Below are 19,193 nucleotides of genomic sequence, written 5' to 3'. Positions count from 1 at the left end.
TTGCTGAAATTTTCAAATACATACAAACATAGAAATAAGAAGTGCAAGCCGGGTGTGGGGGCTCATGCCTATAATCCCAGCACTTTGGGAGGCCGAGGTGGGCGGATCACTTGAGATCAGGATCATTTGAGAGCATCCTGGCCAAGATGATGACACCAAGTCGCTACTAAAAATACAAAAATTAGCAGGGCTAATGGTGATGGTGGGTACCTGTAATCCCAGCTACTCCGGAGGCTGAGGCAGGAGAATCACTTGAACCCGGGAGGTGGAGGTTGCAGTAAGCTGAGATCACGCCACTGCACTCCAGCCTGGGTGACACAGTGAGATTCTGTCTCAAAAAAAAAAAAAAAAAGAAAAGAAAAGAAAAAGAAAAAAGAAAAGAAAAAAGAAATAAGAAGTACAATTAACTCCCAAGTATCCTTGACCTAACTTCAACAGTTATCAGTGTATGGCCCAGTCTTGATTATCTATATCCGCATTCCCTCCTGGCCCTCTACCTCATCACTACCACTGGATTATTTTAAAGCAAATCCAAGACATCATATCATTTCATCTGTAAATAATTCAATATTGTCGGGCGCAGTGGCTCACGCCTGTAATCCCAAAACTTTGGGAGGCTGAGGGGTGGGCGATTCACAAGGTCAGGAGATCGAGACCATCCTGGCTAAAACGGTGAAACCCTGTCTTTACTAAAAATGCATAAAAAATTAGCCAGGCGTGGTGGCGGGCGCCTGTAATCCCAGCAACTCCAGAGGTTGAGGCGGGAGAATGGTGTGAACCTGGGAGGCGGAGCTTGCAGTGAGCTGAGATCGTGCCACTGCACTCCAGCCTGGGCAACAGAGCGAGACTCCATCTCAAAAAATAAAAATAAAATAATAATAATAATAATAACAACAACAATAATAATAATTCAGTATTTATCCCTAAGAGATAAGGGCTCTTTTAAAAAAATAGCCATAATATAAATACTATGTAACACTTAAATCATACCAAAATATTCAGTCACTACTCAAACTTCCTTGATTGTCTGATCAATACTTTTCTTGATTTGATTTGAGTCAGGATGCAAATAAGACCCACACACATTGTATTTGGCTCATGTCTCTTAAGCCTTTTAAAATCTAAGACAGTACCCCACTTTTCCCTCCTCCCATTTATTTGTTGGAAAAAGCTAGGCTACTTATCCTGTAGAGTCTCTTCATGCTAGATTTTGCTGACGATTCCCAATGGTGTGTTGAATGCATCTCAGTGTGTTGAATGCATCTCAGTTCTGCCATCTGTAAAATGGGGATAACACCAGACCCATTAAGTTCACAGTATTATTGTTAGGGTCATATGCTATCATGTATGTAGATCAGGCTGTTCTATTACGCAAAGAAATTGTTCTTTATCATGCTTTAAAAAGAAAACTTCATATGCCAATGCTTGCATACATGTTTATTAAGAAGCAGCCAAGTGAAATGTGTCAGCTCCTCCTCTTGAGTACAGCCTTCTTTATTGGTGTAGAACAATGCCCAAGGGCTGGATGAACTTCATAATCAAAATCGAATGCCAGCTTTTTACAGACTTGGCCAACATAGTACGACCTCAGACACCATTTTTAACTGCAAGAAATCTGAGCCTTTCATAATCTTGCTTTTTATTGTTGACATTCACATTTTAATTTTTTTATGATCATTGCAGATTCACATTTTAAAAACCCAAAACACAAAAAAGCTCTTATTCTAATTTAGCAGAAAGCAGAGTCATCGGTGTGAAGACAATACACTATCAACATACAGCTGCTTTGTATCCATAATTATCTATGTAAGAAACATGCTGTCATTCACAGGGGCTCCGTTAACACGTGCACATAAGCCATGCTGAGGCCTAACAGGTAATGTGGGTTTTCATCCAGCATCTTCTCTTTACTCTGGGTCCTTATCCTCATCTGAAAAATGGGGGACAGACTTCTTTGCAACAACATTATCCAGTCTCTGTCCTTGTAGATATGGATTGACACTCTGAAAAATGAACAAACAAACAAAAACCATGTGGTTTGGTGTTATATGTGAACATCAGATACAGACAGCTCAGAAAAGAAATGACCAAGAATTGTTTCTGGCCTATTGGGTTAACAACAATGTATCAGTGGCACCTACCAACCACCAAACAACTACTCCAGTGGACGAATTAATACCTCAGTGGCCTATGAAACATTTTCTGACTGATAGATAGCTCTAACTGTGTTTTTCACACAACTATATAGCCCTTTATCAGATGCAATGTGCTCTTTTTAAAAATTAGTATTTTTGGCACAAAGATTTGGGGTAAACCAGCTCATAAGTCCTTGCTACTAAGTTAGGGACCAAGACGCATAAGAAAGATAATTATTATTCTATGGCCCTATTTAGGTAGGAGGGGAAATCTGAAATGCATTAAATTTTATTTTGCATGAAAAATGTTCTAAAGGAGAAGAGTAGGGCCAAGTGGGAATTAGCATCTGAAGACTGGTCCCAGATCATCCTGCTGCTGGGACTGATTCTTCCTTGCTAGTATTTTACTAAGGAGAATTCATCAGCGGCTCAAGCGATCACTTCCACCTTCCCTCAGTCAAATTCAAACACTGAAGCAAAAAAGGAAGCTTCCTGAAAGGGCTGGAAGGCTCCTTTGTTTTTGACTGAAGACTCCCTACTCTGAAATCACTTTCATGTGTTGATATTCTTAATGAGTAAATATTTTTCCATTCCTTTTCTAATACATACCTATTTTTTGAGGTTTGGATTTGAACTAGTAATTGAAACTTTACAAAATAGCATTTAACAAGCAGAAAAAAAATTCAAAATATTTGGAAGATGTTTGTTTATTGAAGTTGCCTTCCGATAATGGAACAAAAATATAAGAAAGAAGCTGTAGCCGGGCGCAGTGACTCATGCCTGTAATCCCAGCACTTTGGGAGGCCGAGGCGGGCGGATCACAAGGTCAGGAGATCAAGACCATCCTGGCTAACATGGTGAAACCCCGTCTCTACTAAAAATATATAAAAATTAGCCAGGCGTGGTGGCGGGCGCCTGTAGTCCCAGCTACTCGGGAGGCTGAGGCAGGAGAATGGCGTGAACCCGGGAGGCGGAGCTTGCAGTGAGCTGAGATCCGGCCACCGCACTCCAGCCTGGGCGACAGAGCGAGACTCCACCTCAAAAAAAAAGAAACTGTAGTTACAAACGATCATCAATTGAGCAGCAACCTGTTGCATGCTCAGTCCCCGCGTACAAATGAATGGAGGCTGTTCACAGGGGAGCTCTCTGGTCCATGACATGGCCCGCCATGACTCTTGAAAGGTGAACAGACATTCTTCAAAAGAAAAGGAATGAAACCTGAGTTTAGCATTTACAAATGTTCTTTCACATTCTGGCTGCTAAACGCATGAATCGTGAAAGGTCTGACTCACTCTGCAAAGATGCATCACAAAGTAGGTGAGAATTACAAAGTGAGCAATGTCCTCAGACATTTTAAAAGTGACACGTCACAAGACAACACCTTGCTGAGAATTCATCTTAGAAATATTTAAAATAATAAAAATTCCTTTTATCAATTACCGTGGTTTGGCCTACCCCAGAGGATCATATCAGAATCTTTGGGTAAGTGGAGCAAGTGTGGACTGAAAAAGTATATTCAGTATCATGAACATTTTGTTTAGTAATACTTATTCCAAAAATTCTAATATGTTAAAGGAGGACATGAGAGGTTCAAGTTTATCAAATATGAGATTAAAAAGTTCATAAGCTGTTTAAGTAAGATAAATGGTAGAGCTCACATATTAACAAGAAACAGCTTAAGAGTTTAAAAGTTCATAGTCATTTAAAAGTAGATTGACCTTTTATTTGTGAAGCAATGAGGAATTCAGTTGGATTTGGGTGAGTACATAAAGTTGCACAAAGCCATATGGTGCTTGGTTGCAACTTTGAGGAGAATCTCTCTCTCTCATGGGAGAAATCCTGCCCAGACCCACAACATGCAAAGGTTGGAGGGGAGGGGAAAAATTAATGAGGAAGTAAAAAGAGGAATCACGTGAACTGTTTTGATAAATATTTAACTGAGTATTGAATCCAGCACTTAGGAATAATAATAATGAGCTTTGTTTTGTTTTGTTTTTTTGTTTTGAGAATCTCACTCCATCACCCAAGCTGGAGTGCAGTGGCATGATCTCGGCTCACTGCAACCTCCACCTCCCAGGTTCAAATGATTCTCCTGCCTCAGTCTCCCGAGTACCTGAGATTACAGGAGCGTGCCACCATGCCTGGCTAATTTTTGTATTTTTAGTAGAGACGGGGTTTCATGTTGACCAGGCTGGTCTTGAACTACTGACCTCAGGTGATCCACCTGCTTCTGCCTCCCAAAGTGGTGGGATTACAGGCATGAGCCACTGCGCCCAGCTGAGGCTTAGCTTTGATTGTGCTCTGAAAACTCAGGGCACTTCTGTATTTATCTTCTCTCACTTGGGCAAGAGACTAGGTAGGGCTCACAGAGAACATGATGCCCATTTCAAAACTGGAAGAACCACTGGGATTGGATCTTTGCTTACGATGTCCTCTGGAAACTCACAGCAGATGCTGAGTTTCATTGGAGGAAGACTTCATTGTTCAAAAAAGAAAGCTTATAGTTTCTTTATATTGATTCATGCACTGGGGGTGGTGTGGGGGCAGTGTTAAGGTCTTCAATCAAGATGGGAACAGTATCTGAGACCTGATGATGGGCAAGACCAACTTGCTTCCTTATCAATCCAGAGAGGCCCATGGTTTATGGCATGAGAATGGGTCTTCGTAGATGCCCAAGAATTTGGTATCTCTGGGTCAAAGTGACCCTTCTTTTCCTAAATTCTAAGCTTTTCCTATGTGGAGGAAATTGAGGCTAAAGTAAAATCCTTTATAACATGCGTCTTAGCCAGCATGCTGAGTTTTGGTAATCACTAGTCTCATGGAAAAATGACCTAAGTCATGCCCCATGGTCATTCACTGAGTCAGGGCAGAAGGAATGGTGGGCCAGGAAGTAGAGACAATTAAAGCTTCAAGCTAACTTATTCATTGTAAGTCAGTCATTACTCTTATTGGGAAATGTTCTTGTGTTGTAGGGAGATATTCAAGCCATGTTACCGGTAAATTATGTGTATTTTGAGCTCCTAGAATGGAATTTCCTGATGCTCCCTCAAGACCACATTATACCCTTTGGACCCTTTCTGTCACCATCTGCTATTGGAAGCTGTAATCACCAAGAAAAACTCTTAATAACTCTGTTAACTCTCCTCAAAAAAGATTTGTTTCCAGAGGTAAACATTTTCTACTTCTTGCACAGAAAATTGCTGTATGTCTTCTGTGTTTTGTCAGGCAGCACAGGGGCTTGGAACCTTCTGTTGTGGGGGCCTGAGGACTGATGCTGAGGCCAGAAAATCCACACCTCTTAAAACTCTCTCTGACTATATTTGGCAAAATCCTTCAGAATGGCCACAATTACCATTGCCCAGATTCCCAAATTTTGAGAGGATCCAGGCACTTGCTCTTCTGAATAGTCAGTGGTTTTGAGCACATGCTTAGGTTTGTATGTTTTAACTAAAATGGTCGCTATCTCATAGCATTTTACCATGTAACAGTGGCGCTGTTTTTCTCCCACCTTCATCTGATCAAAAAAGAGGCAGGTGGCCAGGCCCTTCTGACTAGTAAGGTACCAGTGGATTAGCAGAATGGAACTTGATCAGTAATGAAGTCCTGATGCTATAAAATACTCTGGAAAGCCAAAGCAAATGTGACACTGAGTTTTATGTGAGGCAACACTGTATATGAAGTAGCTAAATGCGGAGTACCTAGACCAAGTTCCTACCTTGGGCAGCCCTGGGATGGTTAAAAACTAAGCCTGCAGTAAATTCAACAGACAGCAAACAAATATTATAGATCTCGTAGATTTTTACATCAGTCTGGCTAGGCCAAGAAAAAAAGATATATAGGAGAAATTAGGTTTGTTCATCTCATCGGTTGCTCCCAAATTCCTTCAAAATTATTTCCTGGAGCATGAGTTTAGCACTTCCCTGTTTCTGTCCTGCGTTTTTTTTTTTTTTTTTTTTTTTTTTTTGAGTCGGAGTCTCACTCTGTCACCCAGGCTGGAGTGCAGTGGCACGATCTCGGCTCACTGTAAGCTCCGCCTCCCGGGTTCACACCATTCTCCTGCCTCAGCCTCCCGAGTAGCTGGGACTACAGGTGCCCGCCACCAGTCCCGGCTAAGTTTTTGTATTTTTAGTAGAGACGGGGTTTCACCGTGTTAGCCAGGATGGTCTCAATCTCCCGACCTCGTGATCTGTTTGCCTCAGCCTCCCAAAGTGCTGGGATTACAGGTGTGAGCCACCGTGCCCTGCCTGTCCTGTGTTTTTATAGAATTGATGCAGATGTGTGATCAGTTTTCCCCACTGGCCTACAGACCCTGGGAGGGCAGACAGACCCTCATGTCCCCCCAGATATGTCCCACACTGATGGGGGAAGCAATACACAATCTATTTCCTGAACAGAATAGAGTTAATAGAATCACCACAAACTAGGCGTTCCACTAAAAATCATCTGTTAAAGCTTGAGGAAGCCATTGCAGAAACCAAGGACAGACTTTCTGGGTGTGGCCCTCGTCACACGGACCAGTGTTTCTCAGGACTACACAAGGGAGGATTCTGTGACTTCCCAGCAAGCGAGGGTTTCAGCCTGTTCACTGCCCCACTCAGAAAGCTCCAAGCATCCCAGCAACAACCCAGCCAGCCGCGTATTACCCTCCGCTTTCGTCTCTCTCCTCCCTTCATCTTCTCATAAAGGAGTTTCTTGTTCTAGAATGGGGAGAAAAGAAAACAAAAATGCAGAAGTATGGATCAAATTTGGTGAATGTCTATTTTAAAAGCAATACTTGGTGTGTCCCCTAGATATTTGCATACACATATTTTGGAAACAAAACTAGATGAAAGGAATGTCGTGTCAGAAAGATAGACCACAAGAGAAAAGCTGGTGGTGGTTCAGCTTTTAATAAAGTCCTCTGCAATGCCCTGAGGCACAGCAGTGTCATCAACAATCACATAAACAGGGAAATACGACATTTTAAAACATGAGGGGTGCTGGAAACCCATCTCCTCACTTTGAACAGCCTTTGTTTAAAACAAATAATTTTATCTCATGTATTTTTCTATCTAACTCCCTTTTTATAAACTGTACACATGAACTGCTCTCCAGAGTCGTGTCTGACTATTACCAACAATCCCTCGTGTAAATAAATGAGACATTCTGACTTCTGCAACCATTTCGTCTGTGGCGTAAGTCAGTGCCCCCAGTCAAGACAATTGGAAAACCATTTGGTCTGTAACATTTTTAATAGAGTGAACCTTTTAAAAACTGCCAAAAAACTTCTTGGCAGAAAGGAAAGTTATTTGGGTTGGGGGGCAGGGCTCCGTTACCACAGTTTGTATAAGTGTTTCCACATATTGCTGTATTTCAAACACATAGTGGGCTTAAATGAGCTCTAGAATATCAGACACATGCTCAACAGATTTCCCTTCTATTGAGATTATAAAAGACAGAACACTTAACCTGAAGGCAGAAAGGGAGAAGGGGATTTGGGGTGGGGGGCTTTACTTGTGTTGTTTTATTTATTTGATTTTTTTATCTGGAGGAAAATAATAATGTATAAAAGAGGTGATTCATTTTGTTCTAAATAAAATACCCTGACATTAAGAAAAAAAAAAAAAAAAAGACAACGACAGAGTTCTGGTAAGGAACAAGTTTATACAATATGTATCCTCTGAGCTGTCCACTTATAAAGATTTATTTTGAGTGGTAGATTTGGAATTGAAAATGACCACTGCCAAGAATGAGCTTCATCATTTTTCATGTTCATTAAAATCTACCCCACCTGCAATTTACAATGCATATCTCTTGCCCAACCTCAACTATGCAGGGAGGCGGTGCCAGAGTGCAGGAGCTTCTACTGCCAAAAACGCCAGTGCTGGCTGTGGCCTCTATCTCCTGCTTACTTGGGGAATGAATCAATTTAATCTCAGAAGGGAGAAAAGGCAGACTTGCAGATCATTTTCTTGAGCAATGAGGATATTGTTGTGAGGCTCATTCTCTACAGTCTGTGGTTGCCCTTCTGTGAATGTAAAAACTCCTGAGGCACAGAATGTCCGGAAGAGCTGGTGTTAGAGCTGGGAAGGGCAGGAAAGGGTGAGGACAATGGCTTGTTCATGTGCACCATTGTTTTCAGCTGCCTGAGCTGGATGGAGTGTGGAAGAACCTGAGAGCTACTACCATGGGGTGGGACTGTCAGCCAGCCCTGGCAGAGCTCGCTCCACTGTGCCATCAGCCAGGTAAAGGCAGCATCATTTAATTATTTAGGAGATCCTGGGGCAGGTCATACCCATAAGAGTCTTCATTCAAAAAGAAATGCAAAAGGCCTGGCTAATCTTCCTCTCAAAGATGGTCCCCGTGTCTCCTTAATAGCTAGGGTTAGGATTAGCAGGATAATGCTTCCCTACCCCTGCATGAAAGTGTCTGGGACATTCTTAATTAGCTTTGTTATTGTATGGACTTGAAGGCATTGCAGGTATGGTATGGGTAAGAGAAGCATACAAATGGAAAGAAAAGAAATCAGCTATCTCTCCTCACACCCATTCCTTGTTGATTCCTTGGGGAGAGGTGAGCCTGTTTTCCATGTGAGTAGCAGGTTCAAGTTCATTAAAAGGGCTTTCCATGGTGCCATCAAGATTTTGGACAACTGTCCAGATCCTGGTTTCAAATTACTCTCTTAAATAGAACCAGGGGGCTTCCTGGAGAAACGTCTAATTCCAGGGCTAGAAAGGAAAGTACAAGGATGGGTGAAGATGGAATATCTAATTAGGTCAGAAAGTAAAGAAGTGCTCAAAAAAATGATGGGGTCTTGTCAAAAGGAAAGAAAAGCCAGCCTGAGGAGACTCCCACTGGCCAAATTTCAGACAGTTAGAACACCAAAATACATAATACGCATTATGGAATCCATGAATCCATACTTATATAAATAAACATTTATACATAAATAAATAGAGAAGCAGGGGAAACTCTTGCTTAGAATAGAATGTCAACTAGTAAATGCAGAAAGAATAGTGGAGTAAGAAAATCATCATTTTGCAGCTATCATCGTTATCATTGAATCTGGTAAGCATCATCAATGGATGTTATGTTTGTTGGTTAAAAGTCGAATGGGGAGCAGAATATTTACACAGCCCCAAAACGTCTTCTCACAGATTAACTATTAATTTCTAAGGGAATTTTACACCAGAGAAACTTGGAGGGCAGGACTTTAACAAATTGAACAAAGTTAACACTGCCAGCCAAGAGACAGACTGACATCATGTGCTTCCTGATGTAAAGTACTAAGTAGCACATAAAATACGAAGCAGGTCTAATCACGTGGAAAAACCTGAGTCAAATCCACACTGAAGAGCATTCAACTCATCAAACATGTTAAGGTCAGGAACGACAAAGCAAGTCAGGGAGGGGCCTGGTCCCTCATATCTCTGTGGCTCAGGCACTGGCTGTGATCAGCTGCTGATGAAAAGGTGTGAAAACATTTGGAAAGGAGAAAGATTTGCTTTTTGAGACAACTTTTTCATAAGTAAATAACACTCAGCAGTTAATGTGTAAAGGGAGAGTGGGTAGCCGGCATGCACAGTAGCCAGCCTTTGGTGTGGTCACCACTGGTGTAGTCACACCCATTGTCTGGAAGGCAGCCAGCCCTTGATAGGACTCCATAGGACTACCACACAGGACACATTAGGAGCAATGAGCCATGAAAAGGTAGGGAACGTATCCAGCTTGTAAAGTACTTTGGAGTCAGATGATGGGGTTCAAATCCCAGCTCTGCATGCTGAGCAGTCTCCTCAGTCTCCAAGCCTGCATTTTCTCATCTGGAAAGTGAGAATGACAAGGATGGCCAGATGGAATAAGATGACTGATTACTTAGAAAGGTGTCTGGCATACAGTATGTGCTCAATAAACATTACTATTTACTATGTATTATAGTATTATGTGTTATGTAATAAAATTACTATTATTAGTCATCTTTGCATTCCCATTACCTAATACAGGGCCAGCAAGGCATATGACGTGCTGTTAATAAATGTGTCTTGATGCACTAACAAAGAGAGAGAAATGCAGGGAACAAGGTAGACACTGAAATGTGTAATATGTGAATCATCGTTAAAGATGCAGCTCAGCTCCAGCTAGTGTCAAAAATAAGGAAGCATTATTAGCAGATAAGGAAGCAGGGTCTTTGTGCTGTTCTATCATGAAAGATGGTGACTCTGTTAACTTAAAGGATGGTTGGGCTGAAGACAAGCTTGAGACTGTCATTCCATATAAGCACTGAGGAAGGTTTGTGGTTCCCAGTTTAGAAAGTCAAGACATACTCAATTCACACTTCCGTGTGAAAACCAAGAAAATACTGTTTTACTGGTAGGTGGTAATGAGAAAATCAACAAGGAAACCTAAGTTTAAGTAAACACATAATTGCAGATGATAAAAGGTATCTAAATATTGTTCCTGGTCATTGATCTCTAATCTTTTCCTTTTACATTTGGTCCTAGATTCTAGTCTTTAGCTCTAATGTGGACAAAGAATAGGAAAGCCTGAAACTCGAGTCAGTGTTTCGAGAAGGAAGCACAGAGAATGAAGAACAGTGGTTGGCCTCATGCTGAGGCAACGGAAGTGAGTGGAATTTGGTGAGAGAAATCGGTGAAGATTTTCAAGAAGAGATGAGGAAAGCTGAAAAGAGATGTTTTCATCCCTCCCACCTCATCATGCCACCAACTGGGCTCCTTGCTTGCACTCACACCTTGACTCAGTCTCCCTCCTTTCTTTGTCTCATTTCTAGCCTACCAGTGAAGCTGAAGACCTTCCCACCTGAAACTTCCGTGCTGCCCTCCTTAGTACCTTTGACTTTCTTCATGGCTACTATCCCAATCAGTCACACCAGTCCTCAGTTCTGGATCTTCCTCTACCCTTGTCTTCCATCTTCCCTAATAATTGCCCCTGGCCCTCAGAATACAGACAAAACATGAAGCTGAGTGGTGCTAAGTTGGGTTCATTTCATTTCATGCAATTCATCTCAACCACAGGACTAAGCTCTCTGAAGACCAGTACCATCTCCTGATGGCTCCTGTATACTGAGCATCTAGCACAGTGCCTGGAAAACAGCGGGCTCAATATGTTCTCTTTGTGCCTTATTGAAGCTGGCTTTTTCTTCTGTTTGGTAATGCTTTGATCACCTCTTGTGGATCCCTTCCCAGTAATCCTCAGTAATCTACTGTTTCCCTCACTCTCTCTTCTCTTTTTTACGTCCTTCCTCCCTCTATTCCTCTCTTCTTTCTTTCTAAAATGCACTCAAAGAAAAAGTTCATATTGTCCATTTCACACAAACCTGACATATCTCTTCTTTCCTCTTCATGCTATATTTATTCCATATACCAATTCTAGATAGTTTTTCCCCCTTTAAAATGTCTTGGATTCTCACCCTTCTTCACTGTGTTCACAGTCATCATAACTGAAATGACTCCCATATTTTCTTTCTGTCTAGGATCAGTCCCTTCTCCTTTTACTTCATCCTTTAATATGCCACCAAAATAACTTTTTTTATAGAAGGCTTTTATTATTTCAGTCTCCTATTCAAGAACCTAAAGTTGTTTTTCTATTTCATTCAACATGTTTAAGCTCTACTAGTAGGCTGGAAAGTGGCTCTGCAAACCAGTTCTTCCAAACAGAACTGTTTATGAAAAAGAAGGAGATGGAATAATGCAAATTGGAAGAAGCAAAATTAACTCAGGAATGTTGTTGTTTTGTTGTTTTAAGACAGGAAATGTTGCATGTTGAAGACAGAGGGAACTGACAATGCATGTTAAAGCAAGATGCTAAAAAAAATAAATGTGGTCATTAATGAAGATTTCTCTAAAACAATGTAGAAGGAAGGGAGGGAATTTAGTTTTGAAATTTCAGTATTCCCAGTGAAGTAGTAAGCAAGGCCATCTGCCAATAATGAGCTGAGAAGAGATGAGGACTTTAGAAGGGCTGAGGGAGTTGGGATACTTGTTCATTCACTCACTCATTCATTCCACAGACGTATTGGCCACCTACTGTTACATGTGAATGAACACTCCTAGGTATTTCCCCACTTTTCTCCCATGGCTTCAGCGTCTGCTTACATAAGCCCAACCACAGAAACACAGACATATCCCCTCTCAGTTCTGATCTTGTTTGGCTCATTGTTCTAGTCTGCTGGGATCTTCTTGAATCCCAACTCTGTCATCTGATGGTATCTCTTCCAACTTCATGTCATCCTCTGGGAATCTGACAAGTACATGTTCTATATTTTTATTACAAACATTGATAAAAATGTGAAGTTGGGTAGTGCTAAGACACACAGAATACCATGTGAAATCTCCCTTCCTATGTACACGGACTCTTTAACAAGCCCCATTTTGGTGATATTCTGTTGCCTAGGCTATATCTCTCCACCTCTTTCAATAGGGGAACATAAAACAATCTTGTCAAATGCTTTGCAAAAGTCCAAATGTACCATGCCCACTTCATTTCCCTCATCAAGCTGGCAAATAAATGAATAATGCTGGCAAATGGAAGAATATAATTGGATTGGCAAGATTTGCTTTTAGCACACCAATGCCAAATGGTCATGATTTCTCTTTCCAAGTGCTTATAAACAACTCCCTTAACTGACAGCTATACGCACTTACCTAGGACCAACAGCAATCTCACTGCTACACATCTTGGAATTTATTTTTTTCTCTTTCTATAAAGCAGAATTATATGTGTCTGTTTCTAAGCTCTGGCATCCCAATTCCCTTGATTCCACAGAGATCATCTCCCTTAGTGTAGAGATCAAATTTGCAAATTTTCTGTGTCACTTTAAAAAAAAATCATATCCTTTGCTAAAACCCTATAGAGATGCATGAAACACTGGTGATATTTAGGATGTATATGACACAGGCTATGAAGTAGACCAGAGTAGAAGCCTCTGGAGACTACAGTCAACGTTAGGTTGTGTCTCTTTAGATGGATTTGGTATACTGCTGCCTGGACACATAAGTGTGGTTTTGAATAGTAATGACTTGAAGGTCTGTCAACCAGAGATTTCTGAAAAATTTGCTTCTAAATACTTTTTCTTCTCTCCTGCCCATATTGCTTATCCCTGCCATCAGCACCTTCAGAGTACTGAAGTGCAAAATCTACTAACAATTGAGATAGGACTTACCCACTTGCCCAAGCCTGGATAGTCATGTTCCGGATCAAACAGATGCTGATGCAACTGGAACTCTCGACTGAACTCTGCGGTGTCCGGGGTGTTTTCTAGACATCCATCATCTACTGCAAACAGCCAAAGGTTTTTGAGGAACAGCCAAGACATTTATCATTACTCTAAGAGTTAATTTACCAAAACAACTAGCATCCACAGGTCAGAATCTGTTCACAACAGTAGTAACTTAGAACACTAGAAGCCACCTTCCCTCTAGGATCCAGTTAGATAGGACTGCTCATCTCAAACTCCCACTCCTGTGCAGAGACCCACTGGCTGTTCACCAAACCCACTTCCCTTTCCTCCTCGGCACCCAGCTAGACTAATTTCCCAGCCTTGCTTTGCAATCACGTGGAGTCATTTGCTTGAGTTGAGGCCAGTAGAATGTGGGCACAAGTGATGTATTCCATTCCCAGGTCTGGAAGTGAAATACATCACCGAAAAGCATAAAAACCTCTCATACCATGCTCCACTTCTCCTCATCTCCCATCCCCATCTCCTGGTCAGCCTGTTACATGTTGCCAGGGCAACTGTGGGTGTCAAGTGTAAACATGGCAGTCTGGGCTGCTGAACCATCCACCGCACCACAGCCTCACCCACCTCTGGCAGGACTTCACACGGGTGAAAAATAAACTTCTATTGCATTGAGTCATAAAATTTTTGTATCTGTTACAACAGCAAGTGTTCCCTTAAGTAACATACTTCTATTGCACATGACCCACTCTGTTTTGTCTTGAGCAAGTGGTTTAGAAACCACTTTGGCTTCCTGGAGAAAGTACATTACACAGCAACAACAACCTCCACACAGCACTTCATCACTTGCTGTTGTGTTTTATTGTGATAACTTAAGCTTTGCAGTCAGACAAGAACAGAGCTCACGGATCAAATCCCAGCTCCTAAGATATAGATAGGCTTAGTTCCTTTGGAAAGTTAACTTGGTCTCTCCAAGTTCATTCATGTATTTGTGAGATGCAAATAATCAAATACTTACTTACAGGATTGCTGTGAGGAATAGAGATGATTATATTTAGAGCACCCGGCACATAACAGGTTTGCAATATGCTTTAGTTCCCTTCCCATCATCTCCCTTTAACTGACAGTTTATACTACGACTGCCCTTTGAAATCAAGCAAGTTTTCCATTCAAACCAAAGAAAGAAGGCTATGTCTCTCAGATGCTGCTGTTTTTTTGGGGTGGGGGGTTTAGTATTTTAATACAGTTCAAATCAGTGTGTCTGGCTCATTTCAGTTCCTTCACTGCCAAACCGGGGGGCAGGGACTGCCTCAGTTTCTCTGCCTTCTCTTTGTCAGTGATGACCAGGGTGTAAAGGTATCTGCTGCATTGAACTTTAAACTTCACCTTGTCCTTATTTTTCTTGATCTTGACAGATTTGGCATCCTTTCGCCAGGCTGTGAGCAGAAAGTCCTTGATTTCCTCAATTTTCCGAGGCATGGCGATGAGGCGCGCTGGGAGCTGGCGCGGACCGGGACCTGAGGTCCCCAGATTTCACCTGGCCGTAGATTGCCCCAGATTACCCTCCAGATGCTGCTTTTATGTAAATTCGATCATTATTAGGCGTGATGCTCTAAAAATGAGTCATTTTTCCCATGTCTAATATATTTTAGACAACAGCAATAAAAAGGGGGACAGAGGAGGGATTGTGAATTTTGTGCAGGGTTAGGAGGAGGAAGGAGGGTCTCATTTTAAAGACATAATGAGACATCAAAGGCAGTGCTGAAAGGGGGGCTATTTACAATTAGCCAGGATGTCTAGCTCTTGACACTGCTCTTAACAGCTTTCAGCACACAGTCTCTCAGCTCTTAGCAGCATGCAGCTAGTGTGGAAGCCATCAGCATTCTGAACAAACCCCTATCGCGGCTCTCCACTTTTCCGTGAGCTATTTACCTAACTTATACAATATATAACAATTAACATGTAGGAAAATACACCAATTCAAGACAGTTCAGGCAATCTGCATACGGCACCTTCATAACCTTTCTTTTTTTTTTTTTATTATAGTTTAAGTTCTAGGGTACATGTGCACAACGTGCAGGTTTGTTACATATGTATACTTGTGCCATGTTGGTGTGCTGCACCCATCAACTCGTCAGCACCCATCAATTCATCATTTATATCATGTATAACTCCCAATGCAATCCCTCCCCCCTCCCCCCTCCCCATGATAGGACCCAGTGTGTGATGTTCCCCTTCCCGAGTCCAAGTGATCTCATTGTTCAGTTCCCACCTATGAGTGAGAACATGCGGTGTTTGGTTTTCTGTTCTTGTGATAGTTTGCTAAGAATGATGGTTTCCAGCTGCATCCATGTCCCTACAAAGGACGAAACTCATCCTTTTTTATGGCTGCATAGTATTCCATGGTGTATATGTGCCACATTTTCTTAATCCAGTCTGTCACAGATGGACATTTGGGTTGATTCCAAGTCTTTGCTATAATTGTTTCTGGTGTACCTCTGAGTGAGCCCCGACTGAGATGCAGATAAAGCCTGCTCTGGGAACCGAAGGTGTCTCCGGGCCTGAAAATGTGCCTTAAATTCACTTCCTATCTCTGAAGCTGAGATGGACTCTTTTGAGCTCTGCTGCTCTATCCGGGGTGAGTGGGCCACGATTCAGAGGAGAGCATGGCATGAAAGGAGAAGTCAAGGTTTTATTCTTGGATTGCTCGACTGTGCTCTGCTGTGTCATGATTCAAGCAATTCCTCACAAATAATGGCTAAATTTAGCAAGCGATTTCATCTTGGAATGCAGATTGTGCAGAACAAAGAGTGACGGAATACGTTAGTTTCATGGAAGGATAGCAAAGGAAATGGCAGACAACCTGTGACAAGAAAGTGTCTGGATTTGGATTTTGTCCAATTCTACTGGGCCAGCTTGCTCTCCTCCCAGAGCTCCTAAGTGCACAGACTAGAGCTTGATAGCATAGGTCTGTACGGTTTTGTGTTTTTATTGTTTTTGTTTTCAGACAAGCTAGAACTACATTGTATGCTCTTTGAAGGCACTGTCTATGTCTTCCCTCCATAGGTGAAGAGATTAAGGCTCAAGAAAGTGAAAGTGGCATATACTACAGTCAACACTAGAGCTCAGATCTCTTGGTTCAAACTCTGGACCTCTTTCCATTCTCCTATAATATTCTCCAACTTCAGTGTGCACTAGAACCATGAGGAGGACTGGTTACATACAACAAATTCCTATGTCCTACCCCCAGAATTTTCTGATTCAATAGGTTGAATCAGAGTAGGGCCTGAGAAGTTGCATTTTTAGCAAGTTTCCAGGTGCTGCTGCTGCTGGTGGTGGTCCTGGGATTTAAGAACCACTGCACTGTACCACATCCAATGGATTTCACAATGGAGACTGTCGCTTTCTAAACTCTGATCTAGTCTTTCTTCCTATCCATCCAAAACCCTACAAGCAAGTAAAAGGTGGCTGAAATGATTAGAGCCAGGCAGTGATTCAGGTTTTCCTGCCTTCCTGGCCCAGCAGCCACACATTGGCTTGGTCACATACAACTACTTTGGTTGTTCTGCCTCAAGATGCAAGCTTTGTGCCCCACGGAAAACAGAGGCCTCACCTGAAACGAAAGGAGGAGCATCTTTTTTTTAAAACAGTCTCTTTAAGAGAGAGCCTGCTTGTGTTTAAGAAAAGGTGAGGTCAGACCAGTTATGGGCATCATAAGAAAACAAAGTCTGGGTGTGGTAGCTCACACCCATAATCCCAGGACCTTGGAGGGCCAAGGTGGGAGGATCGTCTGAACTCTGGAGTTTGAGCTTAGCCTGGGCAACATGAGACCCCACCTCTACAAAAAATTTAAAAATTAGCTGGGCATGGTGGTGCACACAGGTTGTCCCAGCTACTCGGGAGGTTGAGGCAGAGAATTACTATAATTGTGCCACTGCACCCCCACCTTGGCAACAAAGTAAGACCCTATCTCCAAAAAAAAAAAAGAAGAAGAAGAAAAAGAAAAAGAGTTGAGTAGTTAATGTTATCACAATTTTCAGAGCAAGGCAGTATGTCCTGGTGGTTGAGGTACACAGTCCTTAATCAGGTAGACTTGGGTTTGAGTCTTGGTTCAGCTACTTGTTACCTGGATAACCTTACGCAAGTTACTCTCTAAGCTTCTGTTTTCCTAATATAAAGTAGAAATAATATTAGATTGGTGCAAAAGTAATTGCAGTTTTTCCCACTGAAAGCAATGGCAGAAACTGCAATTATTTTTGCACCAACCTGATAAATCCCAACTATTATTATTACTAGGCTTGCAGGAAAAGAATACTCTGGTGCTAGAAGCTAACACAAGCCCAAGGTAAGAAGAGCATTATTTACTAGGGGCAGCAAAGCTAATTATAATCAGGATGACATTTAAAGAGTCCTTACTCTGTGCTAGGTGTGTGCTAAAATGCTTTACATGGATAATTTTATTTAATTGCCACAATGACCTCCATTTTGCAAATAAGGAAATTGAGGTAGAAAGTGATTAATTAACTTAAGGTCACACAGGTTGACCTGGAGTTTGAACTTAGGTAGTCAGAGTCTGGAGCCACTACTCTTAACCACCAAGGTCAGCTGCTCAAAGCACGATGTAAGTGAAGCCCACTCACCATCCTCTTTGGCATTAGCAGGTAGGAAAGTGGGTGGGATGCGTGAACAACATGGAGAATTTCAACCTTCTTCCTTAACCAACTTCTTCCTGAACCTCTTCTGTCTCATGCCACCTCCTGGCCCCCAAATAAACAGTGTCATGGCCCCCAAATAAACAGTGGCCCCACCTCCGGGACCCCAAATAAACAGTGTCACTCCTCATGACAGTCAACATTCTAACAGTGTCATGTGTCAACACTGAGTGAGGAAAACAAACAAGCATGGATAATCCACAAAATAACTAGTTCCAAAGACATTAAAAATCAGCAGAAGTTGTATCATGGAAAAGGAAAAAAAAAATGTTCCCCCTTTTCATTAAAAGAGTAGCAAGTGCAGAAAAGTACATCAATTCCCAAAGAAGGAGAGACACAGAAAGAAAGTAAAGCCTTAGCAGGGGAAGATCCTATGTGGGTGTGTCTGAACACAGAGCTCACACAAAAATTCTAGAATAAATTTCCCCTTCCCATCTACTTACAAATATGCATGGGCTCATCAGAATGGAAATAACAATTTCTGGAAATATTTGTAGCCGATGTTAGAATTTCTCATTTCCTTCCAAAGCCCCAACTTTCCATGGAAACCCAAGGGCATGTCCGTTACCTGTTTTTCCAACAGGACAGGGATTTGGAGGGTCTGGGTACCCCTGATCCTCACTGAAGTCCTTGGGAATGTTGTCTCCAGTCAACTCTGCCACGATGTTGGGGATGTTGCCAAAAGGACCCAAATGCTGAAGCCCTTCATGAGCTCCACCTGCAAGGGAATCAGAAGGAGTTCATTGCAGTGCAAGTAAATTAACTTCAACTAATATTTCTTCCAGCATATCAAACAGGAGAAGCCCTGTGCCTTCTGCTGCGGGGAGAGAAAAATAAATGAAATGGTTCTTACCCTCTAGGGGTTTAGAAATTTAGTTGCAGAAACAGACGCATACTGTACACATATGATTTCCATACAAGGCAAACTGTATACTGTCCTGTAAAATAAATGTGAATACAGCATCACAAGAGCATGGGAGAGGGGCCAGGCATGGTGGCTCACGCCTGTAACTGCAGCACTTTGGGAAGCCAAGGCAGGCGAATCACCTGAGGTCGGGAGTGCATGACCAGCCTGGCCAACATAATGAAAGCCCGTCTCTACTAAAAAAAAAAAAAATTACAAAACTAGCAGGGCATGGTGGCAGGTGCCTGTAATCCCAGCTAAACAAGAGGCTG

The 19,193-nt window shown here is 42.0% G+C and overlaps 1 protein-coding gene and 1 pseudogene across 3 annotated transcripts in view; both read right to left on the bottom strand.

Annotated features, from left to right (window-relative positions):
• Positions 1–1,416: 1,416 nt before the first annotated feature.
• The window catches only part of SCG5 (secretogranin V), a 56,408-nt gene continuing 38,631 nt past the window's right edge, over positions 1,417–19,193 (bottom strand). The window contains exons 3-6 of one of the 2 annotated variants that reach the window (XM_010368591.2): positions 18,586–18,735; positions 13,291–13,403; positions 6,779–6,832; positions 1,417–2,003 (exon numbers count right to left, since the gene is read on the bottom strand). In XM_010368591.2, coding sequence (XP_010366893.1) covers positions 1,908–2,003; positions 6,779–6,832; positions 13,291–13,403; positions 18,586–18,735 — 413 coding nt within the window. In that variant the 3' untranslated portion in view covers positions 1,417–1,907. The remainder of the gene's footprint in view (positions 2,004–6,778; positions 6,833–13,290; positions 13,404–18,585; positions 18,736–19,193) is intronic. The other variant, XM_010368592.1, reaches the window with a different exon arrangement.
• Positions 14,534–14,861, bottom strand: LOC104666515 (annotated as a pseudogene). Its single transcript, XR_004057243.1, has one exon. The product of XR_004057243.1 is annotated as a 60S ribosomal protein L38 pseudogene (transcript).

The sequence above is a fragment of the Rhinopithecus roxellana genome, chromosome 5 (assembly GCF_007565055.1).
Source record: "Rhinopithecus roxellana isolate Shanxi Qingling chromosome 5, ASM756505v1, whole genome shotgun sequence".
Taxonomy (NCBI): domain Eukaryota; kingdom Metazoa; phylum Chordata; class Mammalia; order Primates; family Cercopithecidae; genus Rhinopithecus; species Rhinopithecus roxellana.
This window is presented reverse-complemented; position numbering and strand designations above follow the sequence as displayed.